Source organism: Heterodontus francisci, chromosome 13 (genome assembly GCF_036365525.1).
Source record: "Heterodontus francisci isolate sHetFra1 chromosome 13, sHetFra1.hap1, whole genome shotgun sequence".
Lineage (NCBI taxonomy): Eukaryota > Metazoa > Chordata > Chondrichthyes > Heterodontiformes > Heterodontidae > Heterodontus > Heterodontus francisci.
Window position 1 is genome coordinate 111,989,208 of NC_090383.1, and position 26,587 is coordinate 112,015,794.

Here is a 26,587-nt window from a genome sequence, read left to right on the forward strand (position 1 = left end):
TGGAAGTGCGATCCGAACCCGACATGTCATCAGGTCCCTTCGGGTTGGGTAGCAGGCCTTTACACTGGATACCAATTTTTCGAGCAGTTGAGAAGTCCCTTCTTTGAGATTCAAAGAGAGAAAGTATTAGTGAAGCAGGGAAGGATAACTGTAATGCTTTCTATTTTAAGGAGCTATGTTGGTTTCTATATTTGATTTGTTAGAGGCTAAATTGTAAACGGACTGTTTCCTGCACTAAAAAGAGATTATGCTAATTCAAGGTACTGTACAATCAAGTCTTGCTTTTTTTTTGGAAGAGTTCAAATGTAGAAGGTTACAAGATGCAGGAAATCTGTTAAGTTGCTTCTTTTATATGCCTAGGTCATTTGCATTGCAAAATTTGAATAAAATGGAGCTGTTAATATTTTACTTCTGACAATGCTGAAGAGTGAGTGTTCTTATTCAAATCTAATGAAGCCTTGCATAATAGAGACATATAAATGCACTTTCAAGTGGCTGCTTCTCATTTATGAATGCCGTCCAATTAATTTTGTCAAAGTTTAAATGCATACATGATGTGGTTTATTTTGGGATATAGCTTTTTGTTCAGCCCTTTTTTTTTTCCTCCTCTCTCACCAGAGCGCATTTTAAAGAATCCAGTTGTTTTCTCTCCTCCTGTTTAAGCATTTTGGGATTAGAGGAAGGTCACTATGAAGTCTGATCATGGCCTTACCCTGGGCTTTGACATTCTTATTTTGATATTGGGGGGATCGTTGAATGGCTTTACTAACTGAGCTACCAGGGTAGCCTTTCATGTATTAAATACAGAAGCCTTTTTAAAATATTGTTTTGTCCATTTATATTTTAGTTTGATCAGGCAGGTGCCAATGACCTCTTGCTTGTGTATTTAATTACTTGGAACATGTCTCAGGTATAGGTTGACGGCTGATGGAGCAGAGTAAAATTCTCTTTATCCTCCCCCCCCCCCCCCCCCCCCTCTCACCCATTGGTTGTGTGTTACAGTGTGTGAACTTGACTGTGGAATCTGAGTAAAATTTTCCATTGCTTTATTCCACTTTGCATAACTGTTACAGAAGTAGGCTGTAAATTTAAAATTTGAGTTTCTTTTACATACAGAGTAGTAACTTGGTGGATTACTTCATGTAAACTGTTTTTATAAAGAACATTTGTAATCTATAATTATTAAAACTGACAGAGCAGCTACACAAATGGAAAGTCACTCTTGTGTTCTTTCCTTTCTGGTGCCAACCTATATCCCCTCCTTTGCCAAACCTATATCCCCTCCTTTGCACTCCTAAAGAAATTGCATTCTGTATACGTCAAGGAGCAGCAGTGACCAAAAATAAATGCATATTGCAGCTGAAGAAAGTTTATGCCAGACCTCCTGAACACTCAAAACACAATGCTTTCATGGAACTGTTTTTGGAAAAATTACTATGAAGGTTGAAAGGCAGGATTATCATGAAATCAAGAGCATGTGCTTCAGAAAAATTTACATCGTTGCATTCTGTGTTTAACAAGAGAGAAGACTTGCCAGAAATGAACATAGTGCATTTTTCAAATGTATCTGGGCTCCATGTTACAACTACTTGATCAGTACAGTGGCCCTTAATTAACATTGCTAATGTTGCTAAACCTTTTGGATGCTAGCCTGGCAAGTTGCTCTTTTGTAACATAGATGCAAACTGTTCTGCACGTCGGAGCAATTTCTATTATGCCACAGAACGATTGGTAAACCAGTCCAACTGGTGGTGTTAGTTTGCTGTATTGCTTCATGTAGGTGAAATCTCTGTATGCATCGAACAGAACATTCTCCACTATCACTGAGTAAGGAGTACCAGTAGCAGTTAAAGCCTTTGAGATATTTTTGACTGTATCTTTTTGATACCCTTACCTAACAAAAATCTAGCAATCTCAGTCTTTGAAATCTTGATTGACCCAGTATCAATAGCATTTTGGGGGAGCAAGTTACAGTTTTGTATTATCTTTTATATGACGAGAAAAGTGATTTCTGATTTTAAGATTGTGCCCTCTTGTTCTGGATTCCTCCAGCAGAGCAATAGTTTCTCTATCTACCCTTCCAAATCCTTTAACATTTTTAACACTTTGCTCAGATCACCCTTACCCTGCTACAATCAAGGGACTATAAGCCAAGTTTATGCAACCAAAACAACTTGCATTTATGTAGTGCCTTTAACATGCTTTGAAAAAAGTCCCAAGGAACTTGACAGGAGCATTATCAGATAAAATTTGACCCCAGTAGATATTAAGACAGTCCTCATAATTTAACTGAGAGCTCGAGCACAGCAGCATAAGGAGTGGGCAAAGTGAGGACTTCAAAACAAAACTGGTAAAGTGCTTCACATGGGGACAAAAAAAAACTCCTATGTTTAGTGACTATTACGTAAATTGGAAGAAAATAATGTGTATGGAAAATGAAATATTTCTGGGAAACAAAAGCAAATACAGCAGATGTTCAAAATCTGAAATAAAAAGTGTCCAATTCTGAGCGCCACACTTTAAGAAGGATGTGAAGGCATTAAGGTGCAGAAAAGATTTACGCGAATGGTTTTGGGGATGAGGGACTTCAGTTTGGTGGATAGATTGGAGAAGCTGGGGTTGTCTTCTTTAGAGAAGAGAAGGTTGAGAGGAGATCTGATAGAGGTATTCTATTGCGTTTATTATCCTTTCCTATTCTAGGGTGCTCAAAAATGCACACAATTCTCCCAACTGCAGCCTTGGGTCTGATGTGCTTCACGAGGAAAAAAGAGGCAGGCACATGACCACATATTTTGGTGACTTTTTTTCATTCATTCATTGGATGTGGGTGTCACTGGTTAGGCCAGCGTCTATTGCCCATCCCTACTTGCCCTTGAGAAGGTGGTGGTGAGCCGCCGCCTTAAACCGCTGCAGTCCATGTAGGGTAGATACACCCACAGTGCTGTTAGGAAGAGAGTTCCAGGATGTTGACCCAGCAACAGTGAAGGAATGGCGATGTAGTTCCAAGTCAGGATAGTGTGTGGCTTGGAGGGGAACTTTCAGGTGGTGGTCCCATGCATTTGCTGCCCTTGTCCTTTTTAGGTGGTAGAGGTCGTGGATTTGGAAGGTGCTGTCTAAAGAGCCTTGGTGTGTTGCTGCAGTGCATCTTGTAGATGGTACACACTGCTGCCACTGTGGTCAGTGGTGGAGGGAGTGAATGTTTTTGGATGGGGTGCCAATCGAGCGGGCTGCTTTGTTCTGGATGGTGTCGAGCTTCTTGAGTGTTGTTGGAGCTGCACCCATCCAGGCAAGTGGGGAGTATTCCATCACACTCCTGACTAGTGCCTTGTCGATGGTGGACAGGCTTTGGGGAGGCAGGAGGTGAGTTACTTGCCACAGGATTCCTAGCCTCTGACCTGCTCTTGTATTTTAATTGCATTGTTTAATTGCATAATCTCCAAGTTAATTGTCATGAAACCTAAAGATGGTTTTACTTTTTCTTCAAGTAGACTTGGAACATATTTGTCAATGTATTTTGCTAATCATTGGGTGGATGAGCCAATGTTGGCCCCTGACTTATAATTGCTAATGTGAGCAGCGTTTATGAGGAAATGACATCCAAGGGATTGGAGAGCAGTTGGTAAAAGATAGTAAATGGTACCACAGAGACCAATAAGTGGCCATAAAAAAACAACAACCAGAGGAACAAACACTCCGGCAGCTCTCGGGCTAAAGAGGTATAGCCATAAATGCAGCACAAATGTCATAAACAGGATGGGAGATGATAAATGTTATAATGGGGCCAATGAGAGAGATAAAAGAAACGGTCAAAAAATATTGAGAGGATCAGGGAGATAACAATCATAACCTACTGAAAGACAACTAGAGAAAGAACATGGAACGCAGATTTTTAAGCTTTTTAAAAAATAATTTTCAAGTTTAAAAATAACCTTAACATATAGAAATTGTAGTGCAGCCATAACCTGCTCAACTGGTTGGTGTCTAGCATTATGACTCTGAAGTAATGTCAATTGTCTGTTACCAGGATAGTGGTTGTGTGGCTTAACTATGCCACAATATACATCAATCTGGTAGAAAATATGAAACAGTTCACTTCAAATCATCCAATCCAAACAAATCAGAATCTTCACAGCTATCAGCAAGTTGATATAGTGAGAGTCATGTTTTTTTTTCAAATTCTTTATTGGGATTTGAGTGTTGCTGGGAAGGCCAGCATTTATTGTCCATGCCTAATTGTACCTGAGGAGGTAGTAGTGAGCCACCACCTTGAACTGCTGCAGTCCATCTTGTGTAGGTACGCCCACAGTGCTGTTAGGAAGGGTGTTCCAGGTTTTTGAGCCTGCGACAGTGAAGGAAGGGCGATATAGTTCCAAGTCAGGATGGTGTGTGACTTGGAGGGGAACTTGCAGGTGGTGCTTTCCCATGCATCTACTCCCCTTGTCCTTTTAGGTGGTAGAGGTCACGGGTTTGGAAGGGGCTGTTGAAGGAGCTTTGAGTTGCTGCAGTGCATCTTGTAGATGGTGCACACTGCTGCCACTGTGGGCTGGTGTTGGAGGGGGTGAATATTACAAGTGGTGAGTGAGGTGCTGATCATGTAGGCTGCTCTGTCCCAGATAGTGTCAAGCTACTTGAGTGTTGTCGGAGCTGCACTCATCCAGGCAAGCTGAGAGTATTCCTTCACACTCCTGACATGTACCTTGTTGATGGCGGGCTGGGTTTGGGAAGTCAGGAGGTGAATTACTCGCCACAGAGTTCCCAGCCTCTGTCTGCCCTTGTAGCCACAGTATTGATATGGCTAGCCCAGTTAAGTTTCTTGTCAATTGTAACCCCAGGATGTTGATGGTGGGGATTTCAGCAATGGTCATGCCATTGAATGTCATGAGGAGATAGTTAGATTCTCTCATATTGGAGATGATCATTGCCTGACACTTGTGTGTTGCAAATGTTACTTGCCACTTATCAGCCCAAGCTGGTCTTGCTCCATGTGGATATGGTTGCTTCAGTATCTGAGGTGTCGCGAATGTACTGAACATTGTGCAATCATCAGCAATCATTCCCACTTCTGACCTCATGATGGAGGGAATGTCATTGATGAAGCAGCTGAAGATGGTTGGGCCTAGGACACTACCCTGAGGAACTCCTGCCGTGATGTTCTGGGGCTTAGATGTTTGGCCTCCAACAGCCACAACCATCTCCCTTTATACTCTGTATGACTCCAACCAGTGGAGAGTTTTTCCCTTTATTTCCATTGACTCCAGTTTTGTTAAGGCTCCTTGATGCTGTCCGCAGTCAAATGCTGCCTTGATGTCAAGGGCATTTACTCTCACCTCACCTCACCTCTTGAATTCAGCTCTTTGGTCCATCAGTGAGTAGATTATTGCTGTGTAAGTGCTGTTTGATAGGACTGTCAACGACCCCTTCCATTACTTGGCTGATGATTGAGAGTAGACTGATCAGGCAGTAGTTTGCTGGATTGGATTTGTCCTGCTTTTTGTGGACAGGACATACTTGGGCAATTTTCCACATTGTCAGGTAGATGCCAGTGTTGTAGCTGCACCGGAACAGCTTGGCCAGGATTGCGGCTAGTTCAGAAGCACAAGGGTGTTGTCAAAGCCCATAGCCTTTGTAGTATTCAGCGCCTTCAGCCTTTTCTTGATATCTTGTGATATGAATTGAATTGGCTGAAGACCAGCATCTGTGATGCTGGCGACCTCAGGAGGAGCCCAAGATGGATCATCCACTCGACACCTCAGTCTGAAGATGGTTACAAATGCTTCAGTCTTGTCTTTTGCAGTGATGTGCTGGGCTATGCCATCATTGAGGATGTTTGTAGAACCACCTCCTCCGGTTCGTCCACCACCATTCACGACTGGATTTGGTAGGTGAGCAGAGCTTTGATCTGATCCGTTGGTTGTGGGATCACTTAGCTCTGTCTATCGCATGCTGCTTCCACTATTTAGTGTGCATGTCGTCCTGTGTTGCAGCTTCACCAGGTTGGCACCTCACCTTTTAGGTATGCTTGATGCTGCTCCTGGCATGCTCCCTGCACTCGGGAGCCAGGGTTGATCCCCTGGTAATGGTAAAATGAGGGATATGCTGGGCCATGAGATTACAGGTTGTGGTTGAATACAGTTCTGCTGCTGCTAATGGTCCACAGTACCTCATGGATGCCCATTTTGGAGCTGCAAGATCTGTTCTGAATCTATCCCATTTAGTTTGGTGGTAGTTCCACACAACACAATGATTGGTATCCTCAGTGTGAAGTCGGGCCTTCGTCTTCACAAGGCCTCTGCGATGGTCACTCCTATCAATGCAGTCATGGACAGATGCATCTGCGACAGGTAGATTAGTGAGGGTGAGGACAAACAGGTTTTTACCTCTTGATTCCCTCACCACCAGCTACATGCCCAGAGTGGCAGCTATGCCCTTCAGGGCTCAGTCAGTTGTGGTACTACAGAGCCACGCTTGGTGATGGATATTAAAGTCCTCCATCCAGAGTACATTCTGTGCCCTTGCTACCCTTAGTGCTTCTTCCAAGTGGTGGTCAACATGGAGGAGCAATGATTCATCAGCTGAGGGAGGGCGGTAGGTGCTAATCAACAGGAGATTTGCTTGCCCATGTTTGATCTGATGCGACGAGCTTCATGGGGTCCAGAGTCAATCTTGAGGACTTCCAGGACCACTCCCTCCTGACAGTATAACCAATGTGCCACCATCTCTGGTGGGTCTGTCCTGCTGTTGGGATAGGACATACCAGGGATGGTGATGGAGGAGTCTGGGATATTACCTGTAAGCTATGATTCAGTGAATATGACTGTCTGGCTGTTTCTTGACTAGTCTGTAGGACAGCTCTCCCAACTTTGGCACCAGTTCCCGATGTTCGTGAGGAGGACTTTGCAGGGTTGACAGGGCAGGGTGTGCCGTTGTCGTTTCCAATGCCTCAGTCGATGCTGTGTAGTCCGACCGGTTTTATTCTTTGACTTTTCTGCAGTGGTTTGGTACTACCCTGAGTGGCTTGCTAGGCCAGAGGGCTGTTGGGAGTCAACCACAGTGCTGTGGGAGTGGAGTCACACGTAGGCCAGACTGGGTAAGGCCGGCAGATTTCCTTCCCTAAAGGACGAGATGGGTTTTCACAAGAATTTGGTAGTTTCATGGTCACCATTACTGGGATTAGCTTTTAATTCCTGATTTTATTGATTTAATTGACTTTAAATTCCACCAGCTGCCGTGGTGGGATTGTAACTTTAGTTCCCAGTGCATTAGTTGGGGCCTCTGGATTAGTCCAGTAAAATTACCACTACGCCGCCATCCAAAAAGGGTAGTTAACCCATGAAAATTTTTTTTTTTTTTTGAAACCATTAAATGTTTCAGTTCAAAATATAAACAGTTCATCTAGCTTTCTAAAAAGGTCACCAGCAACTGGAGTCCCTGCCCTCAAATAGGAAAGTTGAAAAATAAATTGGAAATGGCTGTGGAAATTTAACTAAGACGGTCACAGTACACTAGCCAGCTTTCAACATAGGCACGAGATGGAGATAGGCTCTACTGTGGGGTGAAAATAAAAAGCAGAAGGAACTCCAGGTCAAAACTGACTGCCACAATATTATGTTTGTGTTTGGCCATGTATTGGACATGAAGATTGCTCCCTTGATTCGGAGGCCACTCTTTATTATCAAATTGAATAACTGATTGATTTACATCTTTTTTGAAGGTCATTTAGAATACTCCCTTCAACAATCTAAGTAATAAATCATGCACAAGTCACTTTAATGAAAGTTTATGTTTCAGTATTGAGAATTTGTTTTGATTAAATCCACATGAATGGTTGGCCACCTCTTGCATTGTGGGCTTGTGAGTAAAACCATTTGTAAAATGAGACTTGCTGTGTTGAGTCAGCAGTCTTGCCAAGAAGTTGAGGACTGGCTTTATCTATGTGACAGAACCTGAAAGAGTTAACCTGTTCTTAAGTATTTATTTCTGAAGATTTCTATGATGTAGCCGTGAGGAGCAGCATGGTGACCATGTATAATCGTTAGTAGCAACTACTCTTTTCTTTTTGCCATTGATGCTAGCATTCCATGTACGAGAAAAATACCCATAGTTTTTTTTGTAAATTTTTTTATTTTGTAGACAAGTTAATCACTTGTTATGTTAATCATGCATTATTTTAAAAAATGGAATTGAGCAGTTAACATGAATTTTCAAATGTTTATAGTTACAACTTCTAAATTGTCACTTAATTCAATTTAACTATTCAGTGGTGTGAAAATCTAACGGCCGTGTGTGTGTGGGGTAGGAATGAACTCTCATTTATAGCAAGTTATAGCAAATGTACTTTAGTGTTTGCAGATTGTAATTCTCTGGTCCCTGCTAGCCATGTGATTGGTTCTAATCAGAAAGTAAATTGGAACCTTGCATTCATGCAGACACAGATATGTTAAAGAATGTTGTGACATTAACTTTCTAACCATAGTCCCAAAAGAAGCTTTCTCCATTAGTTGGTAATGTAGAACTTGAGGGGAATCTCTCGAGCATGGGGCAAGGTAAGAAGCCGTGAACCACCACAGCCAGCACAGGGATTGAACGCATGTTGTTGGCATCTTTTTGTACCACACTCCAGCCGTTTAGCCAACTGAGCTAACCAGTCTGGTGAAAGGTCACAGACCTGAAACGTTAACTCTGCTTCTCTTCCCACAGATGCTACCTGACCTACATTTTATTTGAGCTAACCGGTCTCGTTGTAACACTAATATATCCCAGGTGTTTTTATGGCAATCATAGGTTATTAATCTGAATTCCCAAATATTTTTCATAGCAAGCTTTTTTTAAACAGGACTTCAGCTCTGGCCATTGTAATGTTTATGTAGCAGTGATGGGCTAATAATACAAGTCAATCTCAATCCCTTGCATTGCATTTTCCAATCTCAATTTCAGTGCCACATCAGAGGGGAATCTCGATCCAGATTTCAGTCAGCATTAAATAACATGGCAGTTAGCAAAGAACAACATAATGAACATACAAATTAGGAACTCCACATTCCTGCCTACCCCAATAACCTTTTGTCCCCTTATCACGAATCTATCTACCTCTGCCTTAAAAATATTCGAAGACTTTGCTTCCAACACGCAGTTCACCACAATTGGTCTTCATATGAGGTAAATTACTAGAGTTGGTTGTAGTGGGACAGAAATTTCTCCACATTCCTTTTTGATTTGCAAGTATCTAATCCAAATCCAAATTACTAGTCACTCAACCATTTTAAAGGGGGTTCTCCTAGTGTACTTTCCTTAACCAACACTACAAAAAAATAGATCAAGTGGTCATTCATCTGATTTGCTTTTTGTGGGACCTTGCTGTGCATAAAATGGCTCCTGTATTAATTTACATGTTGGTTATTTGTACACCCAAGTAGTTTGTATTTGACACACTGGTATGCTTCTGAGAATGTGAGGAGGATCTTTGTAAATGAAAAATTACTTTACACCCCCATCCCTCCCTTACTCTTCCCTTCCTCCGAGCCCTGTGGGAAAACTTCTCCCTCCCTGCCTTTAGGAAAGCATCTGATATCCACTCAGAATCTCTTCCCAGTGCCATGACTCAAATTGATAACATGGCATGTGAGGGAATGCAGATTTGAATCTGCATTCCACCATCCTACAACTCGGCAAGCTGGGACTGCAACGTAATCCCATCCCTAGAAAAAATGTTGGAGGTATATTAATTTAAAGTGTGTTAATATCTGTGTTTGTTTGCATGATATCTGTTTCTTTGTTGTATATAGTGGGTTTAATTTTACATGGCTATACATTAGATTGATTTTTGGCTCAACCCCAAATTCCAATCCTGCTGTTTGGGGTTTCATCCTGCTTTGTAATCTGGGCCAATTCTAAGGGCATGGTTGCAACCCATAAAAACTCCTTTGTTCCCTCTCCCACCTCTTGGGTGGGGGGGGAAAGCCTAACTTAATTTTTTGCAAGAATCTAATCTAATCCAAATGCAGTAAAAGAGTCTCTGCTTAAGAAGCTGCAAAGTGTATTCAGCAGGCCTAGGTTAATGACTTGAAGATGTGCTTCTAAGTGCCTTTCTGGGTCTGACATTAATTGGTTGCTGTCAAGCATTCTGCAAAATGAGGTTGACGCTGATTACTTGTTTTTCAGGATATGGCATACTTAACAATTTAGTGAACATATTCTCAATTATCAATCCTTTTTTTAAAAAAAAGAAATTATACATGTTGTTGCTACTTAGGCCAACAGAGGAATTACAACAGAAAACAACTTTCATCAAGTGGATTAACTCGTGTAAATCATGTTATTATCTTTGTCTATAGATAGGGTACTGAATGTACTACGAGAATGTGTCATGTCTTCAGTGGAGCAAGTCTTGGAGTACACACTCAGGAGGCTGACAAGTGAATTACAAACTGTAAGTATGACAAATTCAACTCCATTTTTGCTCAAAACAGAGTATGGTACTATAGCTTTCTGTTTATACTGATGCATTTTTAACTATAGCAATAACTGGTATCTAGTATTATGCAGATGACATCTAATAACAGATTGATAATTTAAATTCATGGCAGTGAATTGGATTTTCATGGATGCAAGCAATCTTTTATGATGTAGCTCCCAGTAAGTTGCACGATATACTGTTTTATAAGGACAGCGGGGTTATGCCATACAATGGACTGGATTTTGTTCCCAGCCCAACGTCAGATTCCATGACGTGGGGGGCTGGAGCGGCAGCGGCCGGCATGGAACCAGACACCAGGATTGCCAGGCCCGATCTTCCTGTCGGCGGGGGAGCTCCGTGGCAGCCCCTCCACCGCTCTGACAGGATCCTGCTTCCCATATGCTAATTAGGTCTTTTCATTAATTTAAGTGTAATCTTGCCTTCAGTTCCTGATCTTCAACGCAATGTGCGGCAGTCCCGCACCTTCACTTTCCCGTCCAGGGAAAGCTGGCGCCACTGAAGTGGGGAAGTGGTCAACTCTGCATTTTGATTAACTGTCTGCAGTTAAAATGGCGCCAGCACCTGCTCCACATCAGATGACGCTATGAACAGTGTCGCCAATGTCACCCCCACCACGTGATTGGGGAGACGGCCGCCGCGGGTCCTGGGCGGGGCGGCTGCCATTTTCTGCACCCGTCACCGCTCCCGGCGACCCGACAACAAAATCCAGCCCAGTGTATTCTCCTGCTGCTAAGATGCATCTGTATTTAAACTGCCGTTTTGCTTTAAGGCCACAAAATCACATTGCTATATTTAAACACAGTCTGATGTTGGTCAGTGTTTAATTGTTGTTGGATGATGAAAACTTGTAGATTGGAAGATGCTTGTCCATTTTCAGAAGTGCATGCCTTTCTCTTTTTTTTTTAAACATATATTTTTGTCACTATGAAATTTCTGTCTGAATTATGACTGATGCCTCAAGCTTCTATGGAAGGAAGGAAAAACTTGAATTTATACAGCATCTTTCAGTATCTCCCAAAGGGCTTTACAGCTAATGAAGATGGTGGACAGGCTTTGGGGAGTCAGGAGGTGTGTTACTTGTCACAGGATTCCTAGCCTCTGACCTGCTCTTGTAGCCACGGTATTTATATGGCTACTCCAGTTCAGTCTCTGGTCAATCGTAGCCCCTAGGATGTTGATAGTTGGGGAGTCAGTGATGGTAATGCCATTGAATGTCCAGGGGAGATGTAAGCTTCCAAAAAACTTGGTAGATGCCAATTTTTAATCCCAGGCTAAATGTTTTGATTTAAACAATGCTGTCCAATTTCTTGCATGTTTCTTTGTGTGTTGTATTGTCATCGGTGCTTGGAGAGGGGTTACAGTTGTGACACACTACGAGATAACTCCTCCTGTTTGCTGTTTTGTAGTGAAATTGTAAACACGTGTTTAATGAAGTGCTGTCACTTCTGTTAGGAATAGTGAGCAAAGAAATCCATTAAAATGCACCCGGTCTGAAGATTTTTAAATTTAAAGTAGGATTAGAGAAAGCTTAGATTATGATTATTGTTTCATTGTGCTAAGCAGTGAGTACCTTATCGGTCACTGAACAAGTAAGCATTGAAACCAATTTTTTTTGCTCCATTGTTCTAAATCTACTGTTTCTCCTTCAATTGAGGTTTTGGATCTTGACAGATGTAGCCTGTACCTTGCTGTGATGAGTGAGATAGTGAAGACGTTTTCGTCCAGCCCACCGTTGAGAGGCTCCTGCATCTGGAACTATATCTCTTGCCTGACACAGGCTTCAATTCAACATCTTCAGGTTTCCAATGATAATGAGGTACTCTATCATTCCATTCTGATGTATATTGTCTAATATACCAGAACACTTTCATTCAAACCACACCCCTCCCCTGCCCCCATCACAGAATCTTACAGCCCATTGTGCCTGTGCCAGCATTTTGAAAAAGCGATAAAATTGATCCTGTTCTCCCTGCTCTTTCCCCCAAAGCCCTGCAAATCTTTCCATTTCAAGTATTTATCCAATTTCCTTTTGCAAGTTACTATTGAATCTGCTTCCACCACCCTTTCAGGCAGCGTATTCCAAACCACAACATGCTACAAAGAAAAGATTCTCTTTGCCTCCCCTCTGGTTCTTTTGCAGATTCCTTTAAATATGTGTCCTCTGGTTGCTGATCCTCCTGCCGATGGAAACAGTTTTTCACGAACACAATATTTATGTACCTTCAATATAAAAACTATTTGAATAAACCTCTGCAAAAGGATCTGAGTTTTAAAGCCACTTATAAAAAGGTATTAATCAGCCATATGGGCTTGTACATAGATATTTACTTACAGTTTGAGTAATTAATAAGACAGCTTTAATTCTTGTCTAATTTTGCAAAAATTGGCAAGCCTCACAAGAGATCAGAGTTCCAAATTAAAAATCTATTTCAAGATAAAATTTAAGTTTTAAAAAATATCACAAAACCAGCAGATGTCATGTGTTTGGGGACTGGGGCGGCGCAGTGGTTAGCACCGCAGCCTCACAGCTCCAGCGACCCAGGTTCAATTCTGGGTACTGCCTGTGTGGAGTTTGCAAGTTCTCCCTGTGTCTGCGTGGGTTTTCTCCGGGTGCTCCGGTTTCCTCCCACATGCCAAAGACTTGCAGGTTGATAGGTTAATTGGCCATTATAAATTGCCCCTAGTATAGGTAGGTGGTAGGGAAATGTAGGAACAGGTGGGGATGTGGTAGGAATATGGAATTAGTGTAGGATTAGTATAAATGGGTGGTTGATGGTCGGCACAGACTCGGTGGGCCGAAGGGCCTGTTTCAGTGCTGTATCTCTAAACTAAAACTTTAACTTTAAATGTTCACTGACTTTTTTTTTTATTCCAGATGTTTTTATTTTGGTGTGGATAATTGCTGTGGTTAAATTTTCCATAATTAATTTCTTCATCTGTCACCCTCCATTGTTTTTCCCTTGTGAAAAATTCAGTGACATTTCTGGAGAGCACCTTGACCGAACACTAAAATAAGACTGGTATTGTTTTATGAGAACCTTTTTAAAGATTTGCAGCAGCCAAATTACACCCTCGCCAAATATTTCACTTAAATCTTAAAAGCTATTTATTAATTTCAACAAATAATTGGCAGATACATAAAGGCACAAATTTCATAGTATGATACAACACAGAAGGAGGCTATTTGGTTTGCACCGGCTCTCTTAGTTAGTTCCACTCCCCTGCTCTTTTCCCAAAGCCCTGTAATTTTTTTCCCTTCAAGGTGGCTGTTGGCATTTATCCATCTACGAAAGATGATGGACACACAGCAAACAATCCATTTAGATGGGGTGTCTTCTCTTGGTGCACCTTTGCTGATGGCTGTGAAGGCCAGGCCTTGAGGGGCAGGTTCTGCAACAAGCGCCACGTGTGAAACTGCCAAGTGATGCTGTGAGTTGTTGTTTTCAGCATTGGCGCCTGTTGCCAAGCTGCTGTGGCTACAGTTCGTCGTGGTAGGTAGTGCATGCCAGTCCACAGGATGTGTCACCATTTCCCTCTTTTGTCAGCTAGTGACTCCCAGTTTGATGGTCGATGTTTAGGGCCTTCATATCATGCTTCGAAGCATCCTTGAAGCAGAGCTTTGGGTGTCCCACTGGTCGTCTTGCCCCGGCTACATCACCATACATGGGCATGCAACTGTCTTCCGTCCTGTGGATATGTTCGATCCACTAAAGCCACCTCTGTTTGATTATTACCAACGCACTTTGGAGCTCTGCCTTTGAGAGGACTGCTGCATTTGTGATTTTGTCCTGCCACAGTACACCCATAAAGCGCCGCAGACAGCAAAGTTGGAAATTATTGAGCTTCTTTTCCTTAACTGTAAGTCGTCCATGTTTCAGAGACATCCAGCAAGGTGCTGAGAACACAGGCATTATAAACCATCAGCTTGGTCTTAACCCATGTGTATTTCGCAAGTCAACCAAAGTTGGTTGCTGTTTTCCCTATGCATGTATTGAGCTCTGCATCAAGGAGCAGGTTGTCCGATGAAGGGTCACTGACCCGAAACGTTAACTCTGCTTCTCTTTCCACAGATGCTGCCAGACCTGCTGAGTGGTTCCAGCATTTCTTGTTTTTATGCCCTTTGAGATTTCTTTGCTACCTTTGTCTGATTCAACTGCTGCTTTAATTTCTCTGAGCTTCTTACCTGTGGCCGTGAAGTAACTTATGTTGTTCCAGCTGGCATGGAAGATATCATGCCTTCACTCCTAGCCCTCTGAGGCCCATAATACATCTTGGTTCAATCAGGCCTGTTTTTCTGTCTCCTAAAAATGTTTTGCTTATTGCTTGTATAAATTCTGCTTCAGTCACCTCTCAAAGTGTGTGAACTCATTTTGTATTTGCTCCAACTTCTGTAAATCTGTTTTTAGAGCTACACTTCAGTGGGGCAGTGAGAATTTTGTGGATTATTTTCTCCAAGTTTTTTTCAAGGACCATTTCTTCATGTTTCTCTCATGTCCGGTCAACAGCATACTACCTCTTACCTTTTTGGCTTTACCCTAATCCTCTTCAATGAACTTTTTTGGCTTTATTAGATCTCCTCCATTAGTAAAATTGCTCTGAAGAACCTCGATTTAGTAGGGAAGAAAACTCCAGGAAATTGCTCCCTGACCCCAGATGCAAGCTGCAGGAGACTACGGTGCCTCATGTATCTACCTATTTGCAGCTATCTTTTCCAACTTGATATCCTCCTTCCTCAGGAACTTGTATCTTGCCTTTATGAAGGGTCACAGGGAATTGGTACTCACAGGACATTTTGGCAATCAGTTCCAGATTCTCTGTGATAATAAATATTTCCTGGCATCTTTGTGCATTTTATAATCATGGTCCCAGTCTCTCAGCCTTTTCTATGAAACTGGATAAAATCTATTTTAAAATACATCAACAATGTCTCTACTAAGTCTGCATTTCTTTTATGAAAATAACCTAAATAGTTTTTTTTTAATGTGGGTGATGCCCACCTCTCGTCATCCTGAGAAGATGGCAGTTCACCGCCTTTAATTGCTACCTTAGTGGCTTACTTCTCCACTTCAGAAGGTCTTTAGAGACAACCATGTAGTGTGGACTAGTCACGTATAGGCCAAATGGAGGCCTGGTGACCCGGGGCTTTCCTTGAAGTGAATGAGTTGAGTTTTTATGACCATGTGGCAGTATTCATGGTCAGTTTTTCTGGTGCTAGCCCATAAGTGATCAGATTTATTGAGTTCAATTTCCCAATTTTGGATTTGAACACTCAAACTGAGTTGCTAGTCCAGTACCATAACCACCCCACCCCTTTACATGATGGCTAACAGCTCTTGTTTTGGGTTCCCTCCTTAGCTTTTTTTTAACCTTAAAGATGCTGTACAAATATAAATTGTTACTAAATTTTGTTAATTCATTCATTTATTAAAATTAAATTTTCTAAAGCTTTGTAAATTTAACATTTCTTTGTGTTTAAATTTGCAACCATTATCCAACATGCAAAATCATGAAATCTGAATACCATAGCATTACGCTGAAGGTACAAAAATTCAGACATGTTTCATGTCACAGGTTCTGAAACTAGAACAACAGATCCAAATGGTGGTTGCTAGAACTTCTTTAGCTTGGGTTTGCAAGATTACTGCCCAGTATCCAGAGCTGCAGCTTGACTCCCTTGATGCTGTCAAGACACTGGCTAGATCTGTTTTAATGGGTCCCTTCAACCGGAATCTTGAGAAACCTTTCTGCGCTAAGCAAGACAATGGGTAAGTAATGCAAGCAATTTAATATTGAAAATGTGAAACTATTGTGCAGGGAAGTCCAGTGTGGTTATCTAAGATTTCCAGTAAATATTGGAGATGTAACTCAAAATTGAGAGAGATGGGGTAAATACTTTTGTGTAACTTACTCATCCATCCAAGAATTACTATTAGTTTTTTTTTTGAAGTACGTATTCTAATATTTACTTGCAGTTTAATTCTCCCAGATCCATCTTAGCTTGAATTTCAGCTCTCCATGTTTACCAGTGAACAGCACAATTGACACCAGCTATAGGACATGTAAGCTGATACCTCCCTAGCGTCCAGCTTTGATTAAGGCCCTTTCTTGCTCTGGTTGGGAGGGGTAGAAACACTGCAGCAACAGCTGCACTCATTCTGGAAAGAAAGCAAAAACTTAACTAGATTAAAGTTTGGGAGAACTGGCCATGTAATAAAATTAATCAGTCTTCGCACTTATTTGGTTTTCTGCCTTGCTAATTTTGTTGATAAGGAATTTGGAGTGTATTGTTCAAACTTTGACAAGTCCAACATGGGCCATGATATTGGGAAGTGCTGAGTGAAGGCCAGATACTTGCCCCATGTTAGGAAGGGGAAAATTGATGCGTGGGACATGCCGTGATCAGCTGATATCAGTCTAGCAGACAGCTCAAAAATGAGCAGCATAAATAGTCGAATGGGAACAAGCTCCCTGTCTGCTTTCTTGAGTAGGGAATGCCACAAAAACCAAAATAAATTAAGGGAGTAATCTTGTGTTGACTAGTCTGCAAACCAGATGCTTTTAATAGAACATGACTTGCCAGCTAATCAGAATCTGAGGTTATAGTAAAACCACGCATGAATATGGAGTCAACAGTGTTCTTGTTTTATAATTAAATATTCCTAGAATAATATTGTTCTGTCCACAGAAATCATCCAAATTGCACGTGCCAAACATCTCTCTTTTACCTTGCCAGAAATAAATATGCCAAGTTGTCAACCCACCAGACAGCACATCCAGAAAATAAATAAGAAAAATGCAATCTATTAATAAACAAAGAGTATGCTTTCAATTAACATAATCACACAATGACTGCTTTTGTCATTGAAGCCTGCAGTTTTCAAATGCATTTCAAAGTGTTATTCCATCTGCTGCAAATTCATCTCCTCTTTCTTTTTAAAGGGTCATCAATCAGAAAGCTGGAATTTTAATAACAAAAAGCTGTCAGCAAATGTGATAACTTGAGCAAGAATTGGCACAGTTCAACCAAATTTGGTACAGTGGTGCAAAGGGCTAGTACGCCAGATGGTTTGCTGTTTAGTCAGATGCAGTGTGAAGATGCGAGTCGAAGAGACTTAGTAGTTGGCAGGAAAAAAGACAGAGGCGCAAGGGGAGAGCCAACTGTGCAACAGCCCCAACAAACAAATTTCTCTGCAGCACCTGTGGAAGAGCCTGTCACTCCAGAATTGGCCTTTATAGCCACTCCAGGCGCTGCTTCACAAACCACTGACCACCTCCAGGCGCGTATCCATTGTCTCTCGAGATAAGGAGGCCCAAAAGAAAGAAAGTGTGGTTGGCTAGGACTAATACTTTTGAGGCATTTATTATTGTAACTGCGTAAACCCTTCTGATTTTACAGGTACAGATGATGTCTGAGGCTGTACAATATATAGAATACTGCAGATGCTGGAAATCTGAAACAAAAACAAAAAATACTGGAAATACTCAGCAGGTCTGGCAGCATCTGTGGAGAGAGAGAAGGAAAGTTAACGTTTCAGATCTGTGACCTTTCATCAGACCTGAAATGTTAACTTTAACTTTGCTTCTCTTTCCACAAATGCTGCCAGATCTGCTGAGTATTTCCAGCATTTTTTGTTTTGTTACAAATCTAATTCTATTTTCATGACACAAGGTTCCCCAGGATTTTTAATTATTTGGAGTAAAGTTTGTTCGTTATACATACGAACATATGAATTAGGAGCAGAAGTAGGACATTTGGCCCCCATAGCCTCCTCCGCCATTCAATAAGATCATGGCCGATCTGTTTGTCTCGAATTCCACACTCCCATTGACCCCCGATAACTTTTGATTCCCTTGCCTAACACGAATCTATCTACCTCTGTCTTTAAAAATATTCAATGACCCCGCCTCCACCACCACCTGAGGCAGAGAGTTCCAAAGTCTCTCAACCCTCCGAGAAAAAATTTCTCCTCCTCTCAGTCCTAAAAGGGCGACCCCCAATGTTAAAACAGTGCCCCCTGGTCTGGACTCGCCCACAAAAGGAAATATCTTTTCCACTTTCACCTTGTTAAAACTGTTCAGGATCTTGTATACCTCAATCAAGTTGCCCCTCACTCTTCTGAACTCCAGTGAAAACAAGCTGAGTCTGTCCAACCTTTCCTCATAAGACAACCCGCTTATTCCAGGTATCAGTCTAGTAAACCACCTCTGTACTGCATCCAATGCATTTACATGCTTCCTTAAATAAGGAGTCCAAAACTGCGCGCACTATTCAAGATGTGGTCTCACCAATGTCCTGTATAACTGAAGCATAACATCCTTCCTTTTATTTTCAGTTCCTCTCGTAATAAAGGATAGCATTCCGTTAGCCGCCTTTATTACTTGCTGTACCTGCATATTAACTTTTTGTGATTCATGCACTAGAAAACCTAGATCCTTCTGCAGTCGTTCTCCGTTTAAGTAATACTCTGCTTTTTTATTCTTCCTGCCAAAGTGAACAACTTCACATTTTCCCACATTATACATTATGGTGAAAGCTTTCTACTCTGTCAGTTATTTTCACATTATAGTTTTTACTTTCTTCAGAAAATATTTTGCGAATAAGGAAACAATAAATTCTAGATGCCAAAACTCAAGAGTGCGCAATTTTGCAATGGTGCACAAATTCTATCTTTGCATATTTGCAGTAGAGGTCTTCATAATAGTCCAGTTATCCTACATTCAGTGGTTTAATTTTTAAGTTGTGGCAGGCACTTATGCTTCAAACCCCTTGTATGAGTTTGTTGGTCCAAGGCAATTTATCTACTGGTCATTTTTGTTGGGGGAAATGTAATAGGCATTTCAGAACCTTTATGATGGAACAGAATATTTTTGTATGTTGGTGTTACATATTGGCTTTGCATTTCACTGCCCTTTCACAATTTATACTGCTGTAAAATGTTGGGTTTGTGCTGTACTGTTCCTGGCTTTAAAACAGCACTTTTTTTCTTGGTTTAGACTTTTAAAGGATGGATCTTCAGCTCGGGGCTGGGGAAAGGTATCTACGCAATATGTCCATGATCAGTGGGACTGCATCTATTTTATTTTGAACAAATCTGAGCAGTCATCTGAAAGTATAGCCAACAAGAGTTGTGAGCCTTCATTACCTGTTGTAGAAAATTCAGCACTCATTCTCCAAGCCTGTATAGAAGCACTTAATATTGTTCCATCAGACCAAGTACTTCCCATACTTCAGTGCATGAAGATTCTCATTCCTAAGGTGAGCAACATTATATATGACATATTTGTTTGATAGGAACTAAGATATTTCTCATTTACTTCTGCAGTAAATGTTTTGGATTTTTTTTTCTTGCAAATGTAAAATATAGCTTTCATGCTAACATTGACCAAAATGTACATATTTGTAACTAGTTGAAGCACTTTTCATCTTTGGAGGTCTGTAAAAGCTCATTCTAAAATTTATGATAATATTCGCAAACTAATGTAATTTTAATCTTTTTATTTGAGGATGTTTTATTGTGTATTGGAACTTCTTCTTGATTTATTTAGCTTTACAGGTCAGACGAGTCTCTGTGTGCAAAATCTCTTGATCTCGCTTGGAAAGTAGTTGTGGATCTGAACAGCAACCAGCTGCATTTTTGGCCTACTTTAAATGCTTACATACAGATAGCCTTTCACCATCAGCTTCTTAGCATAACTGGGGAATGTAATATTAAAATAAAAGTGAAAGAGGTAAGATGATTCTATTCTGTGATTCTTGGCATTTGCCATTTAGTGAGATCTACTCTTGCGAATCATTATTACCGAAGGAGGCTATTTGCCCATCATGCTTATGTCAGCTCTTTGAAAGAACTATTCAATTAGTCCAACTCTCCCATTCTTTCCCCATAGCCCTACAAATTTTTCCTTTTTCAAATGTATATCCAGTTCCATTTTAAAAGTCATTATTTAATATCCTTGCATCACCCTGTTAACTAGTGCATTCCAACTCATAACCTCTCACTGCGTAAAAACATTTCTCCTGATTTCCCCTCTGGTTCTTTTGCTAATTACCTTAAATCTGTACCCTCTGGTTATCGACCCTCTTACTATTCGAATCCCTCATAATTTTGAAGATAAAAAGAATTTCTGTGTTCTGTATCAATGGCTGTTCCAGTCTGGTATCAGACTAAATATTAAGAGTATGGAAACAATTAATTGTAATCCCCTTTTCTTAGACATTACCCACTAATATCAGTATATGGCTTCCTACCTAAGGGAAGTTGAGAGTGTAGCCACAGCCAAACACTAAGGCATGAGGCACAACCAAATCAGCTGTGGTTATTTGGTCCTATTAAATGAAATAAATGTTTGTGATTCTTGATTACGTGGACAATCTGAGTCATTTTTGGGACTTGTGTATTGCTTCCTTTTTCTTATTAAAATATTTGTGTAGTGGCCGTCACGCTCATAAGCCCATCCTTGCCAACCATACTCTTCGAACTTTACACAACCTTTCTTAGGTGCTGATTGGTGTCATACATTTTTTAAAAAAACAAATGCCTTCTGTTTCTCCTCATGTTCAGGATGTAATGAAGGCATGAGTGGAAGGGTCGGTCTGCATTTGTTTTAGTGACGATATGTTGGCTGTAGACCTGGTTGGAATTGACTGCCAGCCAATTAGCACCATTAGCATAAAAGCACAGTGCTCTGATGGCTTATCTTTTTAGAAGGATGACCTAACTCTCGCGGGCTTGGTCAACACTGTTTTAAATGCATCATTGGCATTGTAAAAATTGATTAATGTGCTTTTAAGAAGCATTATTGCCTCCATTTGGCAGCCCCAGCTATAAGAAGGTACCCATTTATGGCCAGATGTTTTCCTGCAGGAAGGGAAACTTATTGCAAAATGACACTGATGCAGCTCCGAGGGCAGAATTCATAAGAAAAATAATTGGGGGTGAAGAATTTTCCAGAAAAAGTGTTTCCATGTGGGTTAGGAAGCTAGGGAAGCTCCAAGGATTATAGATCTCTTCATATAATTAGAAGAGATGAAGGCTACATCCTCTTATTACATTGTCAGTCACTGAAGGTCTCTTGCTGCTATTTTGAATTTTGTGCATTAAAATGTTCAGTAGCTAAATTGAGGTCTTATTCTCTCAGCTTTTTAAAAAATTCTATATTGAAGTTATGTAATTGATTTAAATAACCGTCACAAAAGCTTGATGATGTAATCTGAGATATGGTCTTTATTTCACAATATTTATTGTTAGATTTCTAAAAGTAGATTATAACCATCTGCTATTACTGGAGGATATTTGAGTGTTTATCAACTTCTCCACAAATTAGCTTTGGGCATAACCTAATTCTCTTCTGGTAAATTATTCATTTACTCAGTCATAGGTTTGGATCTATTTTTCTGCAGATTGTTTGCAATAATATCTTCTTTATATTCTAATTTCGTTTTCATTGCCCATCTCTACTCTCCCCTGGTCTTTTTTTAAACTAATGGTTATTTCATCCAAATGTTTGCTATGCAGCAATTAATTTACTTTTGCTTTAAATATAGTTTTCAGTTATTTCTGGCTGTAGAGTAAATTATTGAAGAGAAATAAGCATCCGTTTATCTCGTTACTGTTCTTTCCCTTCCTCTTATCCTTTATTTTGAGGCTGAAAATATTTCCTACCACATTGCCTTAATTAGCATGATAGTCTGGGCAATAAATTATCTCCCTATTCTTGGGCTATTCACTTGCATTAAGGAAATGCAATGACCAATGATACTATTGTCATGCAGGCTCTCAACTGCCAAGAATGAGACACATTAATTTTGCCACATGCACATTGATTTTTAAACTGTTACTGGAGTAAAGAAATAACTTTTTTTTTAAAAAAACACCAGACCCTTAACTGGAAAGATATTTGCATAGTAACAGACTTTACTTGGAAAGGACAAAGGGGCCACTCCCTGCCCCAATTTAATCCACAGTGGATTTTTGATTACCAGACATTGAAGGTGGAGAAGCTAGCATTCCAGGTTAACTGCTAAAATGGCAGAATACACAAACCGATGTGGTCAGACCAGTTTAGTCACATGACTGGCTGTTGGAGTTTTTTGAATTTGAACCTGCCAGAGTTTTAAAACTCAGAATGTTGTTTGCTCCTGGACTGGAAAAGACCCCTCTCCTGCCTGCTCTCACCCCGTTCTCACCAGCTTTGGAAACCATTGAAGACATATGAACCCCAAGAGAGAAAAGTCTCCTACAGTGAACATGGTTTAAGAAGAATACTGGGCCCCAGCGAAAAGTAAGATCTACCTACAAGCAAGGACTACAGCAAGCTTGAAGCACAGTAACAAAATCCCCTCTTCAGAGATTGCCTCAAACCTCTTTTTTATTTTTTCTTCTCTTTTCTGTCTCTATTTGCATGTGCGTATCGTGCATGCATGCTTGCATGCATGGTGCGTGGTGTGTATCTGTAGGCGTTAACCAAATTAGAGTTTAAGTTTTAATAAATTTCACTTTTCTTTAAACCTAAGAAGGTCTGTCTGTGCTCACCACTTTGCCTTATAATTGGAAAGTGGTGAACAAGGCTTCACCAATGGGGAGCTTTAAACACGGTGTGTTTAAAAATTAAAACACTGCTACAATAAGACCAGGTGAAGGCTGAGAAAGACCCCTAGACACCTTTCTCACCTGGTCATAACATTATCTGTCTCCCTCTTTCATGCAGCATCTACTATCGGGACTTTGATATGAACCAACACTCAAGCTTTACTTTTGATTATCAATTTCTGCCAGTTGGATTGTCAATTCATAATTCACTCCCAACTATCTAATATTCTGTGTGAGAGTGGTGCTGTGAGGTGTGCAGTGCTAGAAAACAGATTACAATGTAAAAAAAAATTGAGGGAATCAATCATTCTGTGAATGTACTGGCAGCAATGAGTAGAAAGTTGTGTGTATTTATCACCTGCTGTTTGGGTATTTATCTCCCAGGAGGCTGTGAAGAAGTACGATTGACGTAAAACATATTTGAAATTGCCAGTGAACACACATTGTGAATCAGCTCCAGAACCTTACTTAGTTGTCAGAATGGATGCTTAGCATTAGAAAAAATCAGATTCAGCAACAGAAACCTTGTGCAATTTTGATACAAGCAGAGATCCATATTTTAACGGAAGTAATGGATCAAAGCTGACTATCTTAGTTGGTTTTTAAACACTCAGCAAGCCAAAACAGACATTGATATTTGAAGACCTGTCGGATATGCAAACTTTTTAAATTCATGATTGCATTAATAGGAGAATAATGAATGTAATGGAAACTTTTGATTTCAGAATTGAAGCAAGGCGTTTCTCCTCTTCTTTGGAAATAGAGTAAGAGATATCCAGAGTAAGCCAGGCCAGTTTGTTAGATACAAATTTAGGATTATGTAAACAATTCTTTGGTTAACTGTGTTTAACCTACAGATTAAAATTCATATTAATTCCCTTAAGTTAATGTTTTTTCCATGCAGCTAGTGCGTTACATCTAGAATGTTAATTTCAGAAACTGGTATCTAGTTGAAACATGCTTGATGTCAGGTGTAATGACTTGAAATTAGATGAGATGGCTATTGATCAAAGGGAAACTGATTCAGACCAAGTGAATATTAGGAAATGACATGTTGGGATAATTGCTAAGGTAATGCTGCCAGAATTTATCTAACAGCTTGTTATTAATCAAGCCTACAATCATTAAAACTTAAAGTTGATCAGAAAAAGTTATATCTTAAATAATACTACTTGAACTAATTTGTGGTCTATGCTTCTTTCATGCAATAAACAGAGAATCCCATACTCTTATGGGGTGTTTGTGCATGACAGTGGTAAGAATGAAGCATTTTTCTCTTTTTTTTAATCTATTACAGTCTAGCTACTATGTGCATCTAAGGGCAAGGCAGAGGTTTGCATAGTTCTGGAAGTCATTGGTACAAATGATCAATATCACAACTACATTTACCTGCTTTGGTTCCATATCCCTTAATACCCTTACCTGACAAAAATCTATCAACCTCGGCTTTGAAATTTTCAATTGGCTAATACAGAACAGTTGAGGGAGAGAGGTTCAGATTTCTACCCTTTTGTGTGAAAAACATTTATTTAGTGCCTTTAATGTAATAATTCATCCAAAGGCTCTTCGCAGGAACATTATCAGGTAAAATTTGAATGTTGTTGCCTGACATCACCCCTGAAAGGCCTTGCTCTTTTAAGGTTATGCCCTCTTGTCTGGACTACCCTATCAAATCCTTCAAGCATGTTAAACACCTCAACGAGATCACCCCTTAATCGAAACTCAACAGTGGGCCCATTCTGTGGTCAGGAGCTTCTGATTATAGGCTAAATAAGTACAGAGGAAGTTTGAAGCCAGTGTAGAGACTGGGGCTAATCTAGCTTCATTATCGTATATTATCATGCAAAAAGTGAGTAACTGTCTGTAAGATTAATGAGAGAGAGTTTGTAGCTTCCTTTTCAGTCTGATCGATGTGTTCATTCCTTCCACTGAAGACTGAGGTCATGTGACAGCATCATACATTCCAGTAAACTGGCACACTGTGGCAAGGGTTCTCTGTTTAATCCCTGGAACTTGTTATATTTGCCTAGGTATTGAACACACTGATTTGCAGGGATGTACCGTCTGCCTACGGAAGTGCTCACTGATGCTGAACTCAAGTAAAAACCCAGAAATGCAGGGAAATGGTGGCAGAGTGGTAATGTCACTGAACTAGTAATCCAGAGGCCCAGGCAAATGCCCTGGGGACATGGGTTCAATCCCACTATGACAGCTGGTGGAATTTAAATTCAATTAATTAATAAAAAATCTGGAATTGAAAGCTAGTCTCCGTAATGGTGCCATGAAACCATCTCTGCTCTGCTTACATGGTCTGGCCTACATGTGACTCCAGGCCCACAGCAATGTGGTTGACTCTTAACTGCCCCCTGAAATGGCCTAGCAAGCCACTCAGTTGTCAAGGGCAATTAGGGATGGGCAACAAATGCTTGCCTTGTCAACAACACCCACATCTCATGAAATAATTTTTCAAAACTTTTTTGTTATTTGTGAATTAGTCACCAATGCAAAAACATACACACACAGTTTTGATTGATTAGTAGGTAGAGAGAATGGGTGAGTAACCTACTCCCAGTTTTGTACCAGTGCTGCTTTATAACCAGTCATTTCAGAGGGTGAATGCGCTCTGGATTGCTCTCTCCTCCACTACTCAATCTTCTTGACCGCTATCCCACTTGTCAACTGCTTAGCATGTTTTTCATAATGACTGGCTGAGTAGCTTGTTATAAAGATCAAGATTTGAAATTATAATGACCTATTAAATATTGAAACCATAACACATTTTTGAATCTGACCAGCATTTTTAATGATCCGTACTAAGATTTTACTGCGCAAACATAAGTTGGAAGGATACACCAGATTTGTCTTATTTTACTATTGAGCAATGGATATTATTGAAAGCTGTTGCACTGTCATGCTTATTTTTCACTTACCATTGTGCTAAGAGGGAGGGAATACATTCATATCCATGGAGGAAAATACTTTATTCAGTGTATGGGAGTACAAATCATTGAATACATCTTTACAATTTAACTATCTTTTGAGACAACATTTTGAGTGCAGAAATTGGGACTAAGTTAATGTGTCAAAACCAACTGTTTTAACTTGTTGCTGAGTCCCAAGTAGCTGTCCTGGGAGATTGTACATTATGTATTTGGCAAAATGTCATTTTAGGAAGGAGTTATTGAGGGAAGATGCTCCTGTGATCAATATTTGCCCTGAGGCCTAGGGGTGGTGCACATAAAATTGATTTGTGTTGTTAGAGGCTGTTAAATTGCCAAATATTACAACAGCAATTTAAGCCCCGTAAATCATTACAAATGTATCTTGCTGAAGCTGTTGTAGCTCATAATTTCTAACTTTGCTCTCTGCTGGTGAGATTGAAAAGGTGATGGATGGGTGGGGAAACGACCTTTTGGAAAGAGGTGAAAGCGTCTTTTTATTTAAAGTAGGAGAGCCCAGATTTTGCCACTCGGGTAAGTTCCTGAATGTCATTGGGGTGATGCACAATTCATATTCACGTGAT

At 40.4% G+C, this 26,587-nt stretch overlaps 1 protein-coding gene across 4 annotated transcripts in view; it reads left to right on the plus strand.

Annotated features, from left to right (window-relative positions):
- Positions 1 to 26,587, plus strand: part of tarbp1 (TAR (HIV-1) RNA binding protein 1) — a 179,748-nt gene that overhangs the window by 43,302 nt on the left and 109,859 nt on the right. For 2 of the 4 annotated variants that reach the window (XM_068045439.1, XM_068045442.1), the window contains exons 13-17: positions 10,332 to 10,426; positions 12,129 to 12,290; positions 16,046 to 16,239; positions 19,469 to 19,730; positions 20,021 to 20,203. In XM_068045439.1, the coding sequence (XP_067901540.1) occupies positions 10,332 to 10,426; positions 12,129 to 12,290; positions 16,046 to 16,239; positions 19,469 to 19,730; positions 20,021 to 20,203 (896 nt within the window). The remainder of the gene's footprint in view (positions 1 to 10,331; positions 10,427 to 12,128; positions 12,291 to 16,045; positions 16,240 to 19,468; positions 19,731 to 20,020; positions 20,204 to 26,587) is intronic. The other 2 variants (XM_068045440.1, XM_068045441.1) reach the window with 2 other exon arrangements.